The 24,806-nt window shown below is 46.1% G+C and overlaps 2 protein-coding genes across 3 annotated transcripts; one reads left to right on the forward strand and one right to left on the reverse strand.

Moving 5' to 3' along the window:
- Nucleotides 1-3,957: 3,957 nt before the first annotated feature.
- Nucleotides 3,958-8,250, reverse strand: C22H1orf109 (chromosome 22 C1orf109 homolog). 2 transcript variants are annotated; one of them, XM_054011792.1, is made up of 5 exons: nt 8,173-8,250; nt 6,895-7,188; nt 5,861-6,040; nt 5,202-5,320; nt 3,958-4,413 (listed from the first exon to the last, which is right to left on the reverse strand). In XM_054011792.1, the coding sequence occupies exons 2-5, from the start codon at nt 7,164-7,166 to the stop codon at nt 4,376-4,378; spliced, it is 609 nt and encodes a 202-aa protein (XP_053867767.1). In that variant the 5' UTR covers nt 7,167-7,188; nt 8,173-8,250; the 3' UTR covers nt 3,958-4,375. The 2 variants fall into 2 exon arrangements, with proteins under 2 accessions (XP_053867767.1, XP_053867768.1); XM_054011793.1 differs by having other exon boundaries at nt 6,895-7,232; nt 8,173-8,231.
- A 123-nt stretch (nt 8,251-8,373) lies between these two features.
- CDCA8 (cell division cycle associated 8) lies at nt 8,374-23,072 on the forward strand. Its single transcript, XM_054011856.1, has 11 exons — nt 8,374-8,447; nt 9,533-9,645; nt 12,704-12,832; nt 13,437-13,477; nt 14,743-14,818; nt 15,224-15,369; nt 16,379-16,458; nt 16,929-17,027; nt 19,949-20,075; nt 20,459-20,545; nt 21,610-23,072. Exons 2-11 carry the CDS (start codon nt 9,549-9,551, stop codon nt 21,652-21,654), a joined length of 927 nt encoding a protein of 308 aa, XP_053867831.1. The 5' UTR covers nt 8,374-8,447; nt 9,533-9,548; the 3' UTR covers nt 21,655-23,072.
- The last annotated feature ends 1,734 nt before the right edge of the window (nt 23,073-24,806 follow it).

Consider the following 24,806-nt stretch of genomic DNA (forward strand, 5'->3'; position numbering starts at 1 on the left):
TGAAGATGGAGCTTAGAAGCAGCGTCTCTTCTCCTGGCTGGTTCGGTCAGGTGTTCAAAATGGAGGGACGAGGGACTAAGTTGCCGCATATACTCTGAAGCAAGGTGTGATCATCCTGACACACCTGAGAACTGACTTGGGTTTCCCCACCACTTCCCAAACGCTACTTGTTCCCCAAGCATTTTACAGAACAACGCGCTATGTCCTGGCAGCACAAGGCCTGTGCAGGTGTACGGACCTACAGTTCTGCAATAGCTTGTCCACTGCTTCAAACCCACAGCAACTGGGGGGAGGAGGCGGTGATATGACCACAGACACCTGGATTATCTCTTGGGATCTTTAATTTCTATGTGGGCAAGGGGACTTCAGTTTGAGATTCCCTCCAAAGGCCAGCACTTCAGAGGATGCATCGACCCATCACAGGGAACACCGCCAGCACTTGCTACTGAAGCTCTAACGCTAGAGAGAGCCACAGGGTGCAGCTGTAACACTCGGACACCAGAACCCCACAAGCCCACAGAACAGCCGCAGTCCTCCCCTTTCACCTTCCACCGCTCCCCCCTCAAGCCCAGGAGAAGCAGGCATGATTTCAGGGGAACCTGGATGAGGTGAATCCCAGGTAGCAGCCAATGGCTCATAATTCTTAACCAGTGACTCCGTCATTGGGTGGGACACAAATGGTCACAAACCAACCAGAGATAAAGCCAGGTGCTGGGAGTGGAATGGGTGGGGGGAGAGAAGGTGAGATGAAAAGAAACACAAGATGCTGCCCCGCAGCGAGGTACTCAGGGAAACGTTCATCAGCCTCATTAATGGGCTGCCACTGGGCTGCAGCCCTGTCTGTAGAGAAGCACTAAATAGCGAGGAGCCATTGATACAGGCCACGGAAGTGAGTGAGTGGTGGGTTTTGGTTAGTGGTGGGCATGCTGTCAGAAAAGAGCCTGGCTCTAGGGAAAAGAGTGCTTCACCTGCAGGGTGGAGCATTCCTCCGACAGACAGTTCTGTGACCCTCCCGAAGCCATGCTCTCCAAGGCTAAGCTTCCAAACTAACATCTTCACCACATCATCTGCTTTATCTTAAAACCCTGCCGGAGGAGGAAGAGATCTTATTACACTTCCCTTAGAGGGAGATGACCCAGTGCAAAGCTCTGGGATATTTGCACCTTGACTCATTGCACGGTCACATTCCTGTGTGAAGTTTTTGCAGGGAATCCACAGAATCCACATGCACATGGAATTCAAGCAGGGTTGAGCCCACCCTTTAGCCAATCTGCCATTAATGCACACAGAGGGGAGCATTACTGTAATAAATGCCCCTTGACAGGGACAGAGGCCACCAACCCTGGAAGTCAGAGTCCATCTCTTGAAGGAAGACAGGGCCTCTGGGGTGAAATCTCTAAACCAAGCATGTGAGAAGGTAGAGTCAGGAGTCTTATCTCCCTCCAAGCTGCTTCCCCTGGCACAGACGGGGAAAGCGTCATGGTCTTCACCAGAAAACCAGCCAGGCATCTCTCACCAATTGCAATAGGCCAAAAACAACAAGCATTGTAACTCACAAGGCTGCTACTGCACAAGCAGGACTGCTGGCCTCTCCTGTGCCAGTGCAGAAGTTGCCATGGGACCTCCCTTAGTCCAGCTCAGCGGGATGCAGGGTGCTGCATGCCCAATCGATACCCCTGCTCTTGCTGGGCACAAATGCCTTCTTGTTATGTGAGAGATGCATTGACCACCTTTGCCTTAACTCTTAATCACACATGCTGCAGGGATGGGGACCAGTTCGATGGAGCCAGTATGGGAGCACTGCCCCCTAGCTAGACACCCCCTTTGACTGCTGAGAGAACATGTACACTGCATCTGTACCTAAGGGGGCCCCTTGCATCTAACGTGGGCTCTATATTAGGAGAGGAGGGACCAGGCTGGGCAGACCTGAGACACAGCAAAGGCAGGGAGCCGCTCTTTTTATCTTCCATTCCAATTAAAAGTGCAGATAAAATAAAAATTCATAAGGCCAACGCTGTCAGCAGATGGGAGGCATTTGTGCTCCCAGAAGCACACAGCTGATAATATGCTCCCCTCCATAGGTAGGTCTAGCAGTGCCCTCACGTGGCCAAATGGCTCCTTGGGCTTGAGTCATTTTGTTCTAAAAGCAAAGCACAAAGAGGCGTTTCTCTCCCTTTAGCAGGTATAATTCCTATTAACTTCACAGTGTCTGGGCCCAGGAAACAAGGAGCTACATCTCTCATTGAATAAGTCTTTGTAAGCGAAATCCATCTGGTGTCAGTGACTGTGCTAGTTTGGGTCATTGCTGATCGCCCCAGGCAACGTGGCCAGAGGACAGGTGCGTATCCAACGTGGTACGTTTACAGCTGTCAGCAGCCTTCGATACCATTGAGCATGATGTTTGGTTAGTGACTGACAGGCTCATGGGAGGGGAGGTGGTTTGTCAGGCAGCAAGTGGAGGTGGGTTGGGACGAGCTACAGATTAAGACTTCGGAGTCTATTCTGGCATCTGAGTGTCTTGCCACCAGTAAGTGGTGAGGACCAAGCATTCACATTTTGGGGAGAACGCCGCCTTCTTCATACATCTCTCAGCAATGCTTTCAGTGGTGCTTAAGGCACCCACCCTTGTTCTCTAGGCTGCAGAGAAACATAGGGAACAAGTCTCTCAGTATCCTGTGCCATGTGCTTTTAGAAAGGTGTAGAATTAAGTCTTCCATTCCCTATTCAGCACATGCCTGCCCCAAGCATCAGGGGTGGGTACTTTTAGCCTGGAGGACATCGGTCTACATACTGCTTTCAAAATCTCCATCAAATCAACCCCCCCCAGCAGGAAAAGGGAGAGCTATATAGCAAAGGGCAGCACTTTGTTACCAGCACCTTCCTGGTGGGGACTGGAGAGGTTGTAAGCGATGCCACAATAGTCAACTTTCTCCCTTTTACATAGTGCAAAGCCCCTCCTTCCTTTTCCTGGCACCATCCCCTGCAAAACTACTTAATTAGCAAAAGAATGGCAATACCACCCCCTTGTGGAAGAAGATGAAAATGTTAAACTTTTACAGTAGGATGCTTGGCCATTTTATTTTCGCCACTGGTGCACGTAGCATGGACAAGCCCTCACCTTCCACCTCTAGGACAGAGGTCAAATCCATCTTAAGTGAAATGACTTTGGTGTTCTCAGTAAAGACTACGTTCCAAAACCATCAGACTACAGCTAAATGGATTTACACTGCCCACAGCTCCTGCTAACGTTGCTGGGAGACCCAGAAGCACAGCAAACTGGATAATCTCTACCCTGCAGAAGCCCAAGGTTCTACACGTAAGGAACCTGCACCCCGCCAAAGGCAAATGTTAAAATCAGGGGGAGCTTGCTCAGAGCAGCACTGACAGGAAGCTTGTCTTACAGCTGCCTGGCTGGGGTATAAAGCCAATTTGAATTGCTTATCACTGTATGCCCTGTAACAGAGAAGTATCTTACTTTTAAATATTAATCACTTTACCTCATGGGACAGAGAGCAGCAGTAAAATGCCAGCCCTTGCTAGAGAAGTGAGCTAGAATTCTCTACTTAAGGACTTGTATCTATTATCTGTTCTACTTGCGGCCAGCAGTTTGAAATCTAGTAAATTCGGAAATTATTAAATGTAGTTTCCGCAACTACAGCGGCATCTGCCAGTATTTCAGCTTCATAATCACCTTTTGAAAACAGGTTTTTCTTTGGCCTTGGTGGGTGAAGGCCCCACCCAAGTAGAAAAGGAAACAATGAAACTGAACAGATGGATTGCTTCTTTTTTGCATTTGTCAGCAATCAGAAGTTTCTCTTTAGACTTCATGCTGTAGCAATCTTTAGTGTTACATGTAATGATAGTAGGTGAGTATCACACAAGGAATATTTTTAAGTGAAGGTTTTTGCTCCAACATTTATTTAGCTACCTGAGGAATAACTGCAATGTGCAATTAACCACAAATACTCACATTTTTTATTAAAAAAATATATTTCCTTTAGCATACAAAAAGTCCACAAGTGCTGCTGCTGGCAGCTCTCCCCGAGCTAAAGAAGAAAGTCCACATCTGTCACTTTCCACTTAACTTCAGTTTATGAACCCAGCCACTGTTTCAGCTGCTCCATCAAGTCCACTTTCATAAGCCAAGGAAGCAGCAGGGCCACTCACACTGGGTGCCAGGCTTGTTTGACTTTTAACAGACCACTTAGCTCATAGCAGAGAGCCAGGGAAACCCCTGCACTGGGCTAGCTCATTCAGCAAATCCAGCTTCTTCACGGGTATCCTGAACAGGTATTATCCTGGGCACCCAAAACTAATCATTCCATACAAATCCTCTGGTGTTTTCTCTCTGCAAGCTGGTTAGCAATAGAGCCCCTCACAGAGTCTCCAGAAAGGAGACCTTCAGAAGAGTGTCTAAGTTGGGAGGAAAGAAAAGAAGCCATTAATGTTGCGCTAAGTGTTATTTTTATCACACACACACAGAACTTCCTCGCTTATTACCAAGGACCAACGGTGAGTAACCCACCACCAACACAATATCTTAGGAGGACTGGTCAATGGGATACTGAACCTTTTGCCTCTATTCAAAGGCCCCAGGTTTGCAGTGACCAAGTTGTTACCACACAGTGATTGTTCGGTGGGTCTCAGTCCAGCTCCCAGAGGATAGATGTCCATAGAACAAATGGTATCCCGAAATACCAGTACTAGGTGATAGACATTGTTGTGGCTGCATGGTCCCTCCCAGCCCTGTGAGTCCTCGAGCGGTCTCTAGCCCAGGCCCCTGCACTCATGGCAGGACTAAGTATTATCTAGACCATCCCTGACGGGTGTTTGTCCAACCTGCTCTTAAAAATCCCCGATGGAGATTCCACAACCTCCCTAGGCAATTTATTCCAGCACTTAACCACCCTGACAGTTGGGAAGTTTTTCCTAATGTCCAAACTAAACCTCCCTTGCTGCAGTTTAAGCCCATTGCTTCTTGTCCTGTCCTCAGAGGTGAAGAAAAACAATTTTTTTCCCTCCTCCTTGTAAAAGTCTTTTACGTACTTGAAAACTGTCTTCTCTTTTCCAGAAGAAACAAACCCAGTACAGTATAGGTTCAGGTGATAAACAGTGGCCTTCAGTCTCCAGGGCCACCACACCAGCCCCTTTCAATAGCACTAAGCTCACATTAAGATGTTTAAGAGTTGTTATGAAAATACCTTGAACCATGTTTCGGCTATTGTGCTCCAAAATCCTCTCCCAGGACTGCGGCAGGGTTTGCATGTCTGGCAAGTTCTCATATCTGATTTGGAGGAGGAGGAGTTTACTCTCCAGGTATCTTTCTGGAAGGTAAGGATTGAAATGTGGGGCCAGTGGGAGGTCGGGGAGAGAAGGAAACATAAGCAAGCTGACTTCTTAGGAAATTATGAGCTCAAAAGAGAGAGTAGTGCCCCATTGTAGCCCTGCAGTCCAACTCCCCCTCCCACCAGGACATGCTGAGAGAGCGTGAATTGTTGTTCCTTGTCAAAACACACTAACGATAGTCACCCCAAGTCTCTAAGCTTCTTTGCCCTCTATGGACTGTATTTTCTAAATTCTTTGGGAAATTCACTTATTAAAAATTTCCCCTATTAGTCTCATTTCCCTTGGCCAAACAGCAGGGCCAGGAGACTGACTCCTGAAGGTGGGGGCAAGAGCAATTTGACAGAGCTGTCCATCAAGATCCTTGGTGAGGTTTTATTGTGACCTTACTGGTCACCAGCTGATGACAACTCACAAATAAAGAAAGGTCAATCCAGTTCTGTTGACGTGAATCAAGACAACAACCTCCTTGACCCTGTTTGAGCTACAAACTTTTAGCTCTTCTAGTGAAGGATACACATGTCGGTAATATCTCTCAATATCATGCAGCCATTCCAACATGTCAGCCAGCGAGGGGATAAGAGCAGTACGCTGCACCAAAGCCTCAAAACCTAGCACATCTGCATGCTGCTCATAGAGTTGGAAAACAGTGCCCACGTAGCCACTAACTACATCCCGCACTTTCTGCAAGTCAGCTCTGCGAAAACAGAGAGTAATACTCAGGGCTGCGTTTTCCAAAGGGTGGCCTCATTTACTTTGTACCCCAAAATGAATTACATGGACAAGTCTAAGTACTTGCTTTAAAAAAAAAAAAAAAAGTGCTTCACTCTGCAGTGACAGTTTGGTAAGTTGAACAATATGCAGTACATGTAACCTGAACTGGAACTAGGGAACTCATGCGAGGAAAAGGCAAACCTGTGTGGCTACATAACTGATCACATAGAGCATGCTTCTGAAAGCGTGAACAAATTACATAATTTAAAGAGACATTGTAACTTAAAATCTAATGAGTACTATTAACTTCTCTAAACTATTAAGTATTACACATGGCTGAGACCCCTGATAATTCTTGTGGTTTTACAATTACATATTCCTCCTTTTTTAAAATGCTCATCCCACACAAACTTCCAAGATTCTGTGAGAAAGACTGACACAAAACGAGGACAAAGGGTGAAAATGAATATTTAACAATACTCAGCCAGATTCTTAGCTATTGTAAATCAACAAAGGTCCAACAGAACTCAATGGGGCTACACTGATTGACACCAGCTGAGAATCTGGCCCACCATGTAAAGTCAAAGTAAACAAACTGAAAGGCAGGGGAAATTTTTTTTGCTCATCACTTTCACTTGTTATGATTTTACTTATTGTTAGAACAAGAGGTACAACATTTCCAGACAGAAATGTGATGCTTAGGTTAACATTATCACCTCTCCTTCGGATGTGAATTCTGCAAACAGGCCAGAAGGGGAATCCCACCTCTCTCAGCACGTTTGCCAAAGCTTTCCTAATGCTCACAACTTTCAGGGTCTTGACACAACAGCCTCTTACACTTTGCCCCCCAGTTCCTCCAGCAGGGTCTCTGCTGCACAGTGCTGCTTATACTTTAACTGCTCTTCCAGATCCGGGAAGTCTCGCAGTGGTGTATGTGCAAATGTGACCTTCTGGCAGGCCTGCATCTGCTCTGCCAGATTGCTGAGGGAGCTCAGGAGAGGCTTACAGTCGGTCAGCGCCGTCTGCCAAGCCTCTTGCTGCTGCTGTATGGCCTGGAAGCACTTTTGCAGGGACTGATGAAGGACCAGGATGGCTGAGTGCTCTGACATCCTCTTATAGGCAGACCTGGAGCTGCAGAAAGAGAGAGGCTCTGGTGATGGGAACCACACAGAAACCTGCAATAAGCACAGACAGGTACAGAGACTCTATGGCTGAGGTACCCCCCCCGGGGGGGAGGGGAGCAGGGCCCCAGAGGAGTGTCTCCATGGGGGGCCCATGGGGGGAGGGGAGCAGGGCCCCAGAGGAGTGTCTCCATGGGGGGGGCCCATGGGGGGAGGGGAGCAGGGCCCCAGAGGAGTGTCTCCATGGGGGGGGCCCATGGGGGAGGGGAGCAGGGCCCCAGAGGAGTGTCTCCATGGGGGGGGCCCATGGGGGGAGGGGAGCAGGGCCCCAGAGGAGTGTCTCCATAGGGGGCCCCGGGGGGGGGAGGGGAGCAGGGCCCCAGAGGAGTGTCTCCATAGGGGGCCCCGGGGGGGGGAGGGGAGCAGGGCCCCAGAGGAGTGTCTCCATAGGGGGCCCCGGGGGGGGGAGGGGAGCAGGGCCCCAGAGGAGTGTCTCCATAGGGGGGGCCCATGGGGGGAGGGGAGCAGGGCCCCAGAGGAGTATCTCCATAGGGGGGGCCCCGGGGGGGGGAGGGGAGCAGGGCCCCAGAGGAGTGTCTCCATAGGGGGGGCCCATGGGGGGAGGGGAGCAGGGCCCCAGAGGAGTATCTCCATAGGGGGGGCCCCGGGGGGGGGAGGGGAGCAGGGCCCCAGAGGAGTGTCTCCATAGGGGGGGCCCATGGGGGGAGGGGAGCAGGGCCCCAGAGGAGTATCTCCATAGGGGGGGCCCATGGGGGGAGGGGAGCAGGGCCCCAGAGGAGTATCTCCATAGGGGGGGCCCATGGGGGGAGGGGAGCAGGGCCCCAGAGGAGTGTCTCCATAGGGGGGGCCCATGGGGGGAGGGGAGCAGGGCCCCAGAGGAGTGTCTCCATAGGGGGCCCCGGGGGGGGAGGGGAGCAGGGCCCCAGGGGAGAGGTTGAGGGGGGGTCAGGCTAACCCCAGGGCTCTCCCTTACCTGAGCCCTAGACAACGGTAGCCCTGGGCAGCGTAGCCCCTCAGACCGGAAGCGAGACCGGCTCCCCCAGCGACAGGCTCTCGCGCGAGGCGGAAGTCACCTGCCTCCCCCAGGGCATGCTGGGAATTGTAGTTCTCTCTCGTGCTCCGTTTTCTATTGGCGGAGGGAGCGCGTGCGCGTTTGTGCGCCGTCCCGCCGCGTCGCTGATTGGGCGTTCGGGTTTGAATGTAGTTGTTGGGGCTCGCGCGCGCGCTGGGGCCGCCAGGAGCGAGCTGGTGAGTGGCGAGGGGCCCCGGGGCGCCGGCGGTCGCGGCCGGGAGGGGGCCCGGGAGGGGGCCGCTCGGAGGAGATGGGGGCGGGGGGGAGGGGGCGCAGAGCTGGGGCCCCCTCGGGGCGGGGGGGGCTGTTTCGGGGGAGGGGGCGCGGAGGGGCCCGCTGGGGGGAGGGGGGAGATGGGGGCTGTTTGGGCGGGGGGGAGGGGGCGCAGAGCTGGGGCTCCCTCGGGGCGGGGGGGGCTGTTTCGGGGGAGGGGGCGCGGAGGGGCCCGCTGGGGGGAGGGGGGAGATGGGGGCTGTTTGGGCGGGGGGGAGGGGGCGCAGAGCTGGGGCTCCCTCGGGGCAGAGGGGGGCTGTTTGAATGGGAGGGCGCTGGAGGGGGCGCAGGGGTGGGGCCCACTCGGGGCGGAGGGGGGCTGTTTGGGGGGACACAGAGGGGTCCGCTTGGGCGGGACATGCAGACGCCCCCTTCTCCCTTCGGTCACGTTTTCGCCCCCCAGCCGTTGTCCCTCCGCCCCAGCCCTCCCCGAGCACAGGGATCGCGAGCTGCCAGCTCCATGCCCCAATGGCATGACCCCCTCCCCTTTTTAATTCGTAAGGGTCACACTCAGAGGTGACTGTGTGAAAAGGGGTCACAAGTGCCCAGGTAGGGCGCTGGGCAGGTGGTTCCCAGCCGGCTTGGTCTACTCCAGAGAGAGGTGATGCGGATTGGGGCGGGCCGGGGCTTGTCCTGACCCGTCCTCACTTCGCTGTGGGCCTGTTTAGCTTCACCACCCCAGAGCCCCCACCGCTGGAGCAGATCAGGATCAGCCCTATGTTCAGACAAGCCCCTGCCAGGCTTTCAGCCCCAGGCCACCAGTGGTGCATCTGCTGCCTGGCCATGGTGCTGGGGAACCACTCCCCTGTGTGGGACACCAATGCAGGCTCTCTGCTGTGGCTTGCAATAGTCTCGGGAGCCCTGGTTTTCAATAGGGCTAGAGCAGCAGTAGTTCCCAGCATCTCAGAAGACTAGGGGCCTCTTGTCTCTGACTGGCAAGTGTCCCCTTCTTGTATGAACCCAACCAACTGTTTCCGTTCTGCCGCAGAGCTCCATCCAACACCATGGCACCATCCAGGAAGAAAACAGCCAATGGAACCAGCAAAAACAATGTGAAGAAGAAAAAGCTCGCTGCATTTTTAAAGGACTTTGACCGTGAAGGTAACCATTGCATTCATTCATAAAACTTGTTTTCTACAAAGGCTTCAGGGTCCTGAGTTGTTTTCCAGGTTAATTTAATGCTGGTGAAAGTTATTGTCTTGACAACCCTGGAGACTGACACCTCAGGACACTGAAGTCCTGTACAGGCAGGACAGGTACAGCACAAAAGCCATAGCTTTGATCCAGAAGGATGACTTTGAGGGATATGAGAAGGTGGTTTAATCCTTGATGCTCATGCCATCCTTGCCCTTTCCTGAGGGCTAGTTGTGATGAGTATGCTGCAATGTTGATGCGAGTCTACTAGGAACTAAACTAAAATAGGACATAGGAACTCTTTTCAGAGGTCACTGGCAGCTGTCAAATATTAATATTGGGTGCTTGTCAATCGGATATTTAGAGAGACATGGTACGTGAGGTAATATCTCTTATTGAACCAACTTCTGTTGGTGAGAAGCAGGCTTGCGTGCTTACGTAGAGCTCTTCAGATCTGGGAAATGTACGCTCGGTGTCACAGCTAAATACAAGGTAGAACAGATTGTTCATCATAAGTAGTTAATATATATTTCAAGGGACCATTCAATGTGAAGTGGCCCGTTAATATCTTTCCAGTTATTGGGGGGAGGTTTAGTGGGTTATAGATTGTTGTAATAAACCATAAATCCAGTGTGTGTGTATTCAGGTCATGATTTTTAGTATCTAGCAAAGTTATGAATTTAAGTTCCCAGGCTCGTCTTTTGAAGGTGTTGCACAGGTTTCCTTTGAGGATGAGGACTGAGAAGTCAGACATAGAGTGATGTGGTATTTTTGTCTTTTATCATTTTTCTGTGTGAGTTCATTCAAAAGCATAGTGATTGCCTAGTTTCGCCCACATAGTTGTTACAAAGGTACATTTAGTGCACTGGCTGAGATATACCATGTGTTGTGATAGGCATGTGTAGAAGCCATGGATTTTGAGAGGTGTGTTGTAAGGGGTGTTCATCACCGCAGCAGTGGAGATATGTCTACAGGTTTTGCATCTGTTGTTCTGGCAGTGTCTGGTGCTGCTTTGAGTTAATGTGTCTTGGTCTGTGCAGAACTGCTTTTGTAGTTGGCTAGCCATTCACAGTCTTTGTTTAATCCTGATCTGATGGTGTCAAATTTGCAAATGAACTGAAGCTCATCAGTTTCTCTTTGGAGTCTGGTCCTGAAGTATTTTTGCTGTAAGATGGCTACCTTAACATCTGCAATTGTGTGGCCAGGGAGGTTGAAGTGTTCTACAGGTTTTTGTATATTGCCATTCCTGATATCTGACTTGTGTCCATTTATCCTTTTACGTAGTTTGGCCAATATACATAGCAGAGGGGCATTGCTTGCACATGATGGCATATATAACATTGGTGGACGTGCAGGTGAATGAACCGGTGATGATGTAGCTGATCTGGTTAGGTCCTGTGATGGTGTTGCTGGTGTAGATATGTGGGCAGAGTTGGCATTGAGGTTTGTTGCATGGATTGGTTTCTGAGTTAGAGTTGTTATGGTGCGGTGTGTGGTTGCTGGTGAGAATACGCTTAAGGTTGACGGGTTGTCTGTGGGGCGAGGACTGGCCTGCCTCTCAAGGTCTGTGAAAGCGAGGGATCATTGTCCAGGATGGGTTGTAGATCACTGATGATGCGTTGGAGAGGTTTAAGCTGAGGACTGTAGGTGATGGCCAGTGGAGTTCTGTTGGTTTCTTTCTTGGGCTTGTCTTGTAGCAGGAGGCTTCTGGGCATACGTCTAGCTCTGTTGATTTGTTTCCTTATTTCCTTGTGCGGATATCGTAGTTTTGAGAATGCTTGGTGAAGATCTTGTAGGTGTTGGTCTCTGTCTGAGGGGTTGGAGCAGATCCGGTTGTACCTCAGCGCTTGGCTGTAGATGATGGATTGTGTGGTGTGTCCGGGGTGGAAGCTGGAGGCATGAAGGTAGGCATAGCGGTCGGTGGGTTTTCGGTATAGGGTGGTGTTAACGTGACCATCACTTATTTGTACTGTGGTGTCTAGGAAGTGGACCTCCCGTGTAGATTGGTCCAGGCTGAGGTTGATGGTGGGTGGAAGCTGTTGAAATCGTGGTGGAATTCTTCCAGAGTCTCCTTCCCATGGGTCCAGATGATGAAGATGTCACCAATGTAGCGTAGGTAGAGAAAGGAGCGTGAGTGAACGAGAGCTGAGGAAGCGTTGTTCTAGGTCAGCCATAAAAATGTTGGCATATTGTGGGGCCATGCGGGTGTCCATGGTGGTGCCACTGTTTTGGAGGCATATATTGTCACCAAATTTGAAATAATTATGCGTGAGGATAAAGTCAGAGCTCAGCAACAAGTTGTGCTGTGTTATCATCAGGGATATTGTTCCTGACAGCTTGTATTCCATCTGTGTGTGGGATGTTTGTGTAGAGAGCCTCCACATCCGTGGTGGCTAGGATGGTGTTTTCTGGGAGATCACCAATGCATTGTAGTTTTCTCACGAAATCAGTGGTGTCACGGAGATAGCTGGGAGTGCTGGTGGCATAGGGTCTGAGCAGAGAGTCCACATATCCGGATAGTCCTTCAGTGAGTGTGCCAATTCCAGAGATGATGGGGCGTCCAGGATTTCCAGGTTTGTGGATCTTGGGTAGTAGATAGAATAACCCTGGGGTTCTAAGGGTATGTTGATTTGTTCCTGTGTTAGCGTAGGGAGTGTTTAAATACTGTACCTGTAGTGCAGGCGATTCCGCTCGCCATTACACTCAATGTAATTTTGACTATACGCAATTTTTGCTTTACGCGCTGACAGCGGAATGTAACCCCAGCGTAAGATGAGACTCGCCTGTACCTTTATACAGTTCAGTTAATTTTCTACCATTGGCTCACAGCAAATGAAAATATAAGTGCTCAAAAAGGCTCATTTGGGAAGAATGAAATAGATTTGATCAGAAAAGTGTGTTCACAAGGGAGTAGATTTTTGCTGATATTCAGAGAAATATAAATTCTAGCCCTGATATATAAATCCCTGAATAACATTTGTGTTCTATGTAGTAATCAATCAAAATCCTTCTTTTTTTCTTTTAGTCCAAACGAGAATTGATCAGCTACAAACAAATGGGCAAAATCTTCTCAAGGAATTGGATAATCTTTATAACATAGAAAACCTCAGACTTCCTCTAGCACTGAGAGAAATGAACTGGCTTGACTACTTTGGTATGGTCCATCCACTCCAATATGTATTGACAAAATAGTTCAAAAATGTACTAAATGTAGAGCTATAAGTGAGTTTATAAGTCATATTCATCCAGCTAGTGGACTCTGTTTAGTGACATATCCTAGTTGCATGATTTTCAGAAACGTAATTACTATTTACATTGCTATCTATAATGACCTTAAATTATTTCTTTTGTAACACATCACATTTAAAGTCAGTATATTGGATAATTTTATTTGTATGAAAGTGCTAATTCAAAATAAGGCTTCAAATGTTTTTCCTTTGGATGTTTTAAACTCACTGGCACATGAGACACGAGGTGTGGCACTGGGTTAACTGGGTGCAAAATCATGTGTTTAAAAAAAATCTTTGGGAACAAGAAGAGGCAAATTGAATATCCTATCCATTCATAGACAACCACAGATTTTCTGTTTACGATAAATCCTGCTTTCCCACTAGTTTCTTTATCTTAAGCTGGGCATTAACTGCCAAGAAATGCTATTTGTTTAGATGTTTATTGTTTAATTCTACCCAAGTATTAAAACTTTAATATTGCATAAATTACTCTGGTTGTACATTGATAAAAAAATGTTCTGTCTCCAGCTAAAGGAGGAAGTAAAAAGGCCCTAGAAGAAGCAGCAACGGTAGGTAACATACATCTAGTGTAGCTCCTAAGTCAAATAGAAACTTCTTTTCTGGTACTACTGTATAATGTTTTTAGGAACCCAATCTTTATTTAAACCATTGTATCATTTTAAGAGTCTTAGCACAGCACTTAGTGAAAGGAATAAATAAGACATGTAATGTTTGTAGTCTCTCCTGTCTGTCCAAAGTGCTAGCCTTCTCCTTCAATTATTTGGTTTATGATAAATCTTGACACTCCTTTCTCCAAGATACATATCCAGTCTCCCATGCAGTGCATTTTAATGACTATTGAAACTCACTTAGTTGTTATGGCTGCCACCTAACACAGACTTCTCCAGAATCTTTACTGAGGCCAGGTCTACACTCAAAAGTTAAGTCAGCTCAGCTACATCACTATGGGATGTGAAAAATCCACACCCCTGAGCCACATAGTTAAGCTGACCTAAGCCCCAGTATAAACAACCCTTGGTTGATGGAAGAATTTTTCCACCACCTAGTTACTGCCTTAGAGACATGGATTAACTATGCTGATTGGAAAACCCCTCCCTTTGCTGTAGTGAGTGTCTACTCTGAAGCTCTACATGGCTCAGCTGCAGCGTTTCAAGTGTAGAGAAGCCCAGAGTTTGAAGCACTTGGTAACTGGAAGACTTGTTCCTGAATTCTGTAACTACCTCTTTGCTTGTCTTACTCAGAGGCTTCTCGAGTTTCAGAAATTGACCTTGTAATTCAAACTGTGTCTCGGCAGTTGATGGTGGGTGTCTGCCTTTGATTTTTAAATAGCAAGTGTCCTGACATCCTTTCTCTCATGGCCCAGATAGCTGAACGTTTTCAATTGTAGCAGTCTTCTTATAAGAAGCCATTTTTCTGCAATGAAATCTTGGCTTGCCTACCAGTGATACTAAACAGACTATCAATTAAACAATATTTCCTTACTGTTATCTTGCCCTGCCTCACTCACCAGAGAATATGCATTTCTTTGTAAACCAGAAAACTGCTACGTTGGGATTGGATTGAAATGTTTGGGGGTTGGGAATAGCTGTAGTTGTTGAATAAAGCCCTTCAGTGCTAAATGCTACGCAGGTCCTGCAGGCTGTTACCATTTCTAAAATACTGGGGAGGTGTGAACACAGCAAAGTGCAAAGCAGCATAGAAGCATTTTTATTGTAAAGTAATGATGAGTTTACACTGCTGTTTGCAGGCAGTTAGGAATGAGTTAGTTCTTTACTAATAATACACATGGTATTCTGATTGCTTTTGGTTTTAGGCAGATTTGGAACTATCAGAAATAAACAAACTTACAGCAGAAGTTATCCAGACGCCTTTCAGAATTGTCAAGAAAGGTCAGTTTGTTTACAAGCATTGCTGAATGTTCTGGGTGCAATCAATAGCGGAATGTTTTTTCGTTCCTTATGGATCTTGTTAACTATCTTCCAACTCTCATTAAATGGCCTAAATAGGTTTCAAAGAAACAATTGTTGCTTCAGTCTATGTGATGTTACATCTGGAGTATGTTAACTTAGATTTGCTAAATCTTATAGAAGTGTTGTTCACATTTGTTTATGCCTTCCATAAAACCCCTTTCCTTATAAAATCCTACTTTATCTCTATATAAGTATATAACTACTAGTTCAATAACTTTTTTGCCAAACAAACTTCACAACTGTTTTCTTTTCACCCTACCTGTTCGTGGATAATTTAATATGTTTCTAATTTGTTTCAATTTGGACACTATTTTCTCCTTCTAGCTGAAAAATCCAAACAGGATATCGATGCCATTGAAGAAGAAACAGAACTTAGTTTGCTCCCTGTAGCTAAGAAGAGGAAACAGGACAACAAAGCCCTTGAAGAATCAGAGCCAGAACATGCAAATGTTAATCCCAAAACAGGAAAGGTAAATAACTGATCTATTGTGGTGATGGCCCAGGTAGGAAGTGAGTTGACTGTTGATCGAGGTGATGCTTACAGGCTTGCTTGCCATAGGCTAGCTGCTCGTTTTAATCAGCATTATAGGTTTATATAATCTTTTTATTTTACATTTGTAAAATATAACTTTACAACTAGTTTTATTTTGCAGAAGAATATGTGTATTTCTCTTCTGATGCAACTTAAATCACATGATCATCTGAAAATCTTATCTATTCTATTTGTAATATCCAAGATGACTATAATGGGAAGAGAGATATTTCTCATTTTGTTTTCCTGTGCATTTGAAAAAGTTCTCTGTGTAGTCTCTTTCACTGTTTTCCCTCTGTACTGTAAAGTCAATTTTCCTAGTTTGTTTCTGTGTGAAAGACCACACATTGGGGAGAGAATTTCTTTTAAAAGGGGAAAATGTGTAAAACCACAAACTGTCAGGGGACTTAATATATATTTTAATATATTTTGTGTCTCTCCAAACCTTCATTGAGAAATTGTAGTTTCCCCCTTTGCTTCATAGCCTGAATTCTGTTTGTCATGAGATCAGAGTCCACGTGATATGTGAGTGCCTTAGATAGATGCTGTTATAAGGTAGAATCCAACCACTGCTGAAAGTGTAAAGAAACATTTCATATCCCTTTTCTCTTAAATTGTATGTTAAACTTCCCTCATGTTCTAGGAGCAGGAGTCTCTTTACCCAAGACTGCTCTAATTAACTACTGGAACTTTGATATCTATGGAAAAGAATTCTGCACAAATCCCTGTGTCTTCCCCAGCTCAGCTCTAGGCTATGATAAAGCCAAGACTCAAAAGGGAAAGGTTTTCCACAATTTTGATCATCTGAGCAGGGGAACACTGAGTCTTGTTCTTCAAGTCCTGTTACCAGTGTTAGTTCAGTTATGGGAACACTTCTTCAGAACTGGAGGTGAGCTGTAGTTTGATCAAGAAACAGTAAATAATTCACTGAGTTCTGTGTGTTCCAGGTGAAGACATCAACGAAAAAACTGCTAGTTTCGAAGAGCAGAAGAGCTCCATCAGCGAGAGTGAAACGCATTAGTAAAAGGTAAGAGTCTGAAGTGATGTGAATCCCTCTTCTTCAGTGTGGGGATGGAAAGGGGAGACCAGAAATGATATTGCCAAAGTAGCCAAGGTTGGGGTGGAAGGATGGAGGAGGGAGTGATCTGGCTGACAAGGCATACTGTTCTGGAGGAGCTAACAAAGGTATGGTAGGGGTAAATGAAGGAGTTCTACAGAGGGCAGTCTCCAGTCTCATAGTAGGGTGAGGTGACTCACCAGCTATTCTCTTTGGGGGCGTGTGGGGTTTTACACTGAATCAAGCTGTCATAAAACTGCAGTCTTTGCAGCCAAGTCAAGAAGCATTACCTGAAATCAAGAGAAACCTCTAGTTTCCAAATACCCTCACATTGTTCTCAGCTTTTCTAACTAATAAAACAGATGGTCAGAACTGAGAAACAACTGCTAAGTCGATCTTTTAAAGGGCATCATCTTATCACAGCCACTCTCTTTGAGCAGGTCAAGCAAAAATAATTTTGTCACTCCAGCCCTTGGCCGAGTCCCTGATGCCTGCACATGGGGAAGGACCTCCACTGTCACCCCTAAGTTTGATTCCAGGTGAGTGTCCATTAATTAGCAAAGCCACGTAATTGTGTATTTATAGTATCCTGCAAAATGTCTCTATTAAATATCAGCATTTGCCAGGTGTCAAGGCATCTAGTGTGTCTTGCCATTAGTCTTGCATGAGATAAGACAGAACAGTTGCAATATAGATCAGCTTGTTACCATTCTGCCCCATGGCAGTGGCTGTTCATATCTGATGCATTTTCTAAGAGCCATAATATAACACTTCACGCATTCAAAGTGCTGTAGAAATATTGACTAACCCTCACAACCCTGAAATATTAAGGATGAAATAACTGAGGTAGAGAAGTGCGATTATTTGACTACTATTAGTAGAGTGTCACCAGCGGAGCCAGGATTAGAATTTGAGACTTCATGATTCCGTATTCATTTGTGCATGGCTTACTGTGCTCAGCCTTGTACTGTGCAATCAGCAAAATTGTAGTCTATTTGTTCGAACCGTCTCCACACTGTCCCTTCTCCCTCTCCTTTTCCCATTTTTCAAACATGTGCATCTGATGTGTGCAAAATTACTACCTGTGGTATGTAACCTATTGCTTAAATCAGCCTCTGTACTTGATGAGAGGGGGATAGCTAATATAACACCGAGTTTTTAAAAAGGCCCCGGGGCAATCCTGGCAATTACAGGCAGGTAAGCCTAACTTCAGTAACAGGCAAATTGGTTGAAACTATAGTAAAGAACAATGATCAGATATGTTGGGAAAGAGTCAACATGGCCTTTGTAAAGGGAAATCATGCTTCACCAATCTATTAGAATTCTTTAAGGCGGGTGGTCACAAGCACGTGGACATGGGCGATCCAGTGGATTTAGTGTACTTGGACTTTGACAAGATCCCATACCAAAGGCTCTTAAGCAAAGTAAGCAGTCATGGGATAAGAAGGAAGATCCTCTCATGAGTCAGTAACTGGTTAAAAGATAGGAAACAAAGGGCAGGAATAAATGGTCAGTTTTCACAGTGGAGGGAGGTAAATAGCAGGATCCTTCAATGATGTATACTGGGACCAGTGCTGTTCAACATATTCATAAATGATCTGCAAAAGGGGGTGAACAACGAGGTGGTAAAATTTGCAGATGCTACAGAATTACTTAATAGTTAAGTTCAAAGGGGACTGTGAACAATTGCAAAGGGATCTCACAAAACTGGGTGACCAGGCATCAAAATTGTAGATGAAATTTAGAGTTGATAAGTGCAAAGTAATGCACATTGGAAAACATAGTCTCAGCTGTGATGGGGTGTCCATGCCACACAAGGCAGAGCAGGTTAAATTAGGTCAATTAACCTTGTAGTCTGCACCTGGGACAAGCTTGATGGACAAGCACTAAGTGAAGATGGAGCCCAGCTGGGCAGGGGCAGGCTGAGTTCATATAAAGCCAGCAAGCTGAGAACACAAGGGAGCTGCAGAAGTAGTCTGCAGTCACTCCCTGGGAGGAGGAAGTTTGGGTTGGTAAACTCAGAGCAGGGGGAGCCAGAAGATAGAGCAAAGAAGTGGAAAGAAGTCCAGAGAAAGAGCAACAGGGAGCAAGCAGACCATAATTGCTGGACATAGGGTCCCTGGACTGGAACCCAGAATAGTGTGTGGGCTGGGGTTCCCCTTCCAGCCACTGGGAAAATGGCACAGGGCCTGGCCTTGGATGGGAAGACTGTCTGGAAAAGACAAGGACAGCTGATCCAGTGGGACTTTGATACCCTGGAATGGGAGGACTACATAATGACCTGGCTAAGGGCTGAATCATGAAGAGGGAGCACTACATGTCCTGTAGAGTGAGGGGGGATGCAGTGTGAGCCACCATTCGGGGGGAAGGGGACGGCGGCATCAGACCTTAGTGGAACTAATACCCAGATGGGGCCACAAGGAAGTACCCCAATGGCAAGTGGACCCGTGACACCAACTATATATACAAAATGGTAGGGTCTGATTAACTGTTCCACTCAGGAAAGATCTTGGAGTCATCACGGATAGTTCTCTGAAAACGTCTGCTTAATGTGCAGTGGCAGTCAAAAAAGCTATCAATGTTAAGAACCATTAGAAAAGGGATAGACAGAAAATATAATGCTACTGTACAAATCCATGGTACATCCACACCTTGAATACTGCGTGCAGTACCAGTCACCCCATCTCAAAAAAGATATATTAGAATCAGAAAAGGTACAGAGAAGGGCAACAAAAATGATTAGGGCTAAGGAACAGCTTCCATATGAGGACAGATAAAAAAACCTGGGACCGTTCAGATTAGAAAAGAGATGACTAAGGGAGAGATATGATAGGGATTTAACATTTCAAAAGAAAGTGCTTTAGTTTTTAGGGTTGGGTGCTTTCGTTTTTTTAAACCCCTTGGGCCTGATTTTTAGAAGTGCTTATTGTTCGCAAGTAAAGCTGTAGTCAGTGGGAGCTGTGGGAGCTCATCATGTCTGAAGATTGGGCTCAGGATATCTGGAGCTATGCACATAAAGCCAGAGTCTGCTTTTGAAATGTTGGCCTAAATATGTCAAATGTCTTCTCCGAATTAGCTCTTTCCGTGTAAAATATGGAATATTAAGATGACTACAACACATCACTTAATAGCCTTAGGTTTTGGCCTCAGAGTTTTGATTGACTAAGAGCCAGAAGCCTGTAGTCCCACAGAAGAGGGTAGATGGAGGTCATAACTAGAAAAAAGAAGATAAGATAAATCATGTCCTAGTTTAATCAGAGTTTTTTTGTCAGTACAGTTGGTTTCTGTCAAGCTCTATTGGTTTTGCGCTTCAAGTTACATATTTTTCTCCAACCTTCTGTTTCCCTTGAAAATGAGATGTTTGAAATCTCTAGTTGGGGAGAATCTCATGAAATGTACTTCTGATCATTTTAATTGGCTGGAATAAATTATTCATCAATAACTTGGGAATGTCTTTCAGGCTTTTCAAGACACCAGGTCTACGCACGCCTGCAGCACGTGAACATGTTTACATAGTCTCTGCAAACGGCAGCCCTCTTGCTAACAGCAACGATGTCATCATTACAGTTCCTGTCGGAGGAGGAGAGGTAAAGCAGAAAGTTATTAAAAATGTAGAGAAATATTTTAGCGGGTTTTGAAGTGCACCAAATGCGATTTAAAATAATGGTTGATAGCAATATGTGCCATGGTACAATACAGCAAAGGTGTGAGATGAGTCTGTGGTCTCTATTTGTAACTAGTCCTGTTTTATCAGTAACCTTATGCTGTTCCCACGAAGTGGGTCCATCACTTGCTATAAAAGCAGTACATGGTTCCCTGCTCATAAATATAGTGGTCTATCAATCTTTCTAATATATAATCCAGATGCTTCAATCTTGTTTGGCTCTTTCACTGATTTCACTTACAAACTCACATGTACCAGTCTGACACAGTTGAACAGTAACTGAGACATGTGGTCTTTTCTGTACAGAGCATTCGTTTAGCAGCCAGTGAGCTGACCAAAAGGAATTTGAGTCATCTCAATCCAGAGGCCCTGGGAATTATGAAGAAGCTATCAGTAAGTCGATATATACTTGGCTATGAATTGAAACTGGTCTGCTGTGGTGCCTAGCATTGTCATTGTTCCTGTAGCTAAGTTAATGGGCTGTCAGTATCCATTAGATTCTGTCTGTCATCTTTCTTCTTAAATTCTTTTCCTCTTGTGTCTGCCTGGATCTTGGCGCACCCAGAAAATATGGTTTTACACAATGTGGGTCTGTTCCGCTAATCAGGAAAATACACAGACTTGGGGCTTACACTCAGCTGGGCTGTATACAAACAGTGCTTTCATTAGTGGGAGAGAGCTACTGGTAGTGCTTAGGATTTAATTCAAGGGTGAACATGCCCTCCTTTTTTTCCAGTGTAGGTGGCTTTAAGATGGGGGTGGGCAAACTTTTTGGCCCGAGGGCCACATCTGGGTATGGAAATTGTATGGTGGGCCATGAATGCTCACAAAATTATGGGTTGGGGTTCAGGAGGGGGTGAGGGCTCCAGCTGGGGGTGTGAACTATGGGGTGGGGATGAGGGGTTGGGGGTGCAGGAGGGTGCTCTGGGCTGGCACCCAGGGCTTCGAGGGCAGGAGGGGTTTCAGGGCTGGGGCAGGGGGTTGGGGCGCGGGAGGGGGTCAGGGGTGTAGGCTCCTGGCAGGACTTACCTCAAGCCAGATCCCAGAAGCAGCAGCATGTCCCCCATCCAGCTTCTATGTGGAGGCGTGGCCAAGCAGCTCTGCATGCTGCTCCATCCGCAGGTGCCGCCCCTGCAGCTCTCATTGGCCGCAGTTCCCGTCCAATGGAAGCTGCAGGGGCAGCGCTTGGGGCAGAGGCTGGCTGCCCCTACACGTAAGAGCCAGAGGAGGGACATGCCACTGCTTCCAAGAGCCACATGGAGCGGGGCAAGCCCCCGGCTGGAGTACCGGAGTAGGGCAAGCCCCAGACCCTGCTCCCCAGAGGTAGCTCGAGGACCGGATTAAAACGTCTGGAGGGCTGGATGCGGCCCCTGGGCCGTAGTTTGCCCACCCCTACTTTAGGATATGGCAGCATGTGTTCTTTACAAGTGCTATTTGTTAATCTTTCTCCTTTTTAGGTTCGTCTTGCACAAGCATGCAACAGCACGAACACCCAAAGATGAAATTTCAGGGATATTGACTTTCTTTGTAAATCTGGATCATCAATTTTAGGACTACAACCTGAATTCTTACTCTATTGTTTTACCTTTCTGTTACACGGTAGAAGTTAGGAACAGATTTTCAGCCTGTAATATATAATGTGATTAGAATAGGTTGACTTTTTTTTGTACAGAAAAAAGTACTTAGTTTCCTGTTTCAAGATAGCTAGCTACACCTTGGCCTTGGATCCTCCTGAGTGTATGAGAGGATACAGCTGCCCTGCAATCTGCAGAAGATCAAAGCAGTGGGACCTATTGGATTACAGGTGTGATTGACAAAAATTGTATCTGGTTTTGGAGCAAAAGTGGTGGAGCTGCTCATTGCACTTATTACCAGGCAAGTCTTCTGTTTGTTGATGTCGTCGTTGAAAGGCGCTAGTTAGTTGTATTCTAAGAGCTGGAATATGAACCTCAATTACAAGTAATTAACAGGGGGGTGCTACAAGAACATTTTGTTGCAGACCAGCTAATGAAGCTGCCACAGGTGATAGGGGTACAACGAATCCTTTGTTTTGTTCTTCTCACAGCAGCCACTGAACTTTCGATCCTTCTTTCCAGTTTACAGTGAACAATGTACTTGAAGTCTTTTATTGTACATCCTACTGTTGTTTTTAAAGAAATGAATACACTGGTGTGTTCTTAAACCCATAATTTTACTGAATTTTAAAGCTTCTATCTACAAAAACAATCATCTAGACCTCCAATCCTCTAAGGCACATACACTTACTGGTGCAAGTCCCTTTAGAGTGGTTGGAGACAGCCAGTGGAGAACTCCCTCTGCACAGGGGGACTGCTTCCTGCACTAGCTCCTAGGGAAGAGATGGGGATGTGGCAGAGCCAAGTTCCACTATGTCTGGGTCTCCACTGGGATGTTCCCTGCATTCTTTTCATGAACCAAAAAAGTTTTACATAATAAATACTGTTTATAGATGGAATAAAATTAGTTACATATTCATTCTTTTACTGTTTTAGAAAATTCCTGCTTCGCTTAATAGTGCATGGACAGCACTGATGCATTAGAATGGTCAGTGTCCAGCACCTTTCTCTTCTCCAGCATCTCTGTGATGGAAAAAGCCAGAAGCACTTCATAACCTCTGTGTAGGAATTATTTGAATGAAACCTGGCCTGGAACAACAACAACATCTGTTCTGTGTCTTTACACATCGTTTGCAGAGTTCTGAAGAGTAACTTTAAGAAGCCAGAATAAAAGTTCAGAAAGTTGAACTTTGCAATAAGAGTTAACACCCAAAGTGGAACATGAGCCCCGAATTGTCTGGGCTTCTGTTCTGTGCTTCATTCCAGAACTATAGGAATAATGGCTTGTCAACCTCTTTTCCTGTAATATCTGTTTTTCTATAGTGTACTTAACATTATATAAACTAAGGCAGTTCTTAACAGTAAACTACGTGCCCTCTTCCGATTCTGTCCCACCACATAATTCCAATGACACTTAGTACAGAGCGCTTGGCTGTGATTCTCAATGTGCATTACAAAAGGTAACTATCATCCTCTTGTCTAGAAAGGGAATGGGACTACCTGGGGGGGGAAATCATGGGAAGAAAGTTCATTTGAACTTTTTTGTAGGAAAATTTTCATTTAGATTTTATTTGAATTTAAATTTCAAACTTTTGTTTTTTCCCTTTCCAGACCACCCTTTGCTTTTTTTCCTCCACTGACTGCAATACAATGACTGTCTAGGGTTTGTCTGTTCACTTATTTCTTTTCAGTTATCCTTTATCTCCTGTAACTTTTCAAATCCTCCAACTGTGGAAAAGTTGAGTTGCAAAAGGAAAAATGAAATTGTAACTCTGCCATTCTGTAACTTTCCAAAATTCCTTCAACTTCAGAGAACCTAGAATGGCAAACATTTTCAAAGCTGAGGAAATTTTGAACTGTTAGAGTGGCAGAGTTACAGGCTATTTTAACACACAGGGAAAGACGCTAGAGGTCTGTTTGCGTTATCTGACAACCTGCAGGGTTTGGAAGAAAGGCTGGACTTTTTTGTAACTCTTAATGGTGATCACCATACTGCAAGGGTCTGGAGGGGAAATTATCAGAATTTAGGAGCCACATCCCTGTCTTGAATGGGACAGTTTACCCGGCGTCTTTGTTCATCCTGCACATCATACTTTCTATGCAGCTTTGCGAGGCAGTTGGATTCAAGGGATGCCATCAACTTGAAATTCCTAACTTTTTTTCATTTTTCAGGAGACTGAAAAATCTGCACAAAAGGAAGGTAAAAATAGCTAACCCGCTGCATAACATCAGCAAGCTGGAAAAAATAGGAAAAATATTTTGCCTCCCCCATTAGGTAATGTTACTTGAGCCAATAGCAGTTGCAAAAATGTAGGCAGAAATGTGATTTTTTTGTGTTTCAGGTGGACAATAGTCCTTTTAAACATGTAAACATCACTTTCTAGCCCATATATTTATATGGAAGGATTGCTACTTCTGAAACAACCACACACACACACTCCCTGCCCCAGTAAGAATAACCTGGCCTCAAAGATTAGAAAATGATAGCACTTCATGGAAAGCACTGTTTCTCTCTGCTGGTAGCCAGCAATTCACAGCCTCTCTAGTTTCAGCCCACAGTGAAGAATATTTTAATACAAAGTATGATTATGGTTAGAAAGTAGCTAAGCATGTCCGCGCGTAGTGCAAGCACTGGCTGCATGCAGTTGGGATACATCTACCCTTCAGGTGAAGGTATGAGCGTAGTGTAGGGTAGGCATACCTGTGCTAGCTTTAATCTGCTATCACGCTAAAAATAGCCACATGGATACGATGGTATCCGCTAGCAATGTGAGTCCACAGGCAGTGTCCAGGGCAGGTTTTGTACAGCCTGTGGAGAAGCCTGTGCCACTGTTTTCATTTCTAGCCATGCTAGCACATGTATACTTACCTCAGCTGCAGTCACACCTCAGATTGCAGTTTAGACATACCCTAAAGGAGCTCAGTTATTTAACACCTTGGTGGTTTTGGCAGCCTTCTCTAAATCCTAACTGCAGGTGGCACTCTGCAAATTATTAAGCCTCAGGGCTTTGTCTCAGCTTTACTACCTTTGCTGAATTCCACTGACATGTAAATATGAAAATGATCATGTTGGCTTAGAA

Source organism: Malaclemys terrapin, chromosome 22, assembly GCF_027887155.1.
Source record: "Malaclemys terrapin pileata isolate rMalTer1 chromosome 22, rMalTer1.hap1, whole genome shotgun sequence".
Taxonomy (NCBI): domain Eukaryota; kingdom Metazoa; phylum Chordata; order Testudines; family Emydidae; genus Malaclemys; species Malaclemys terrapin.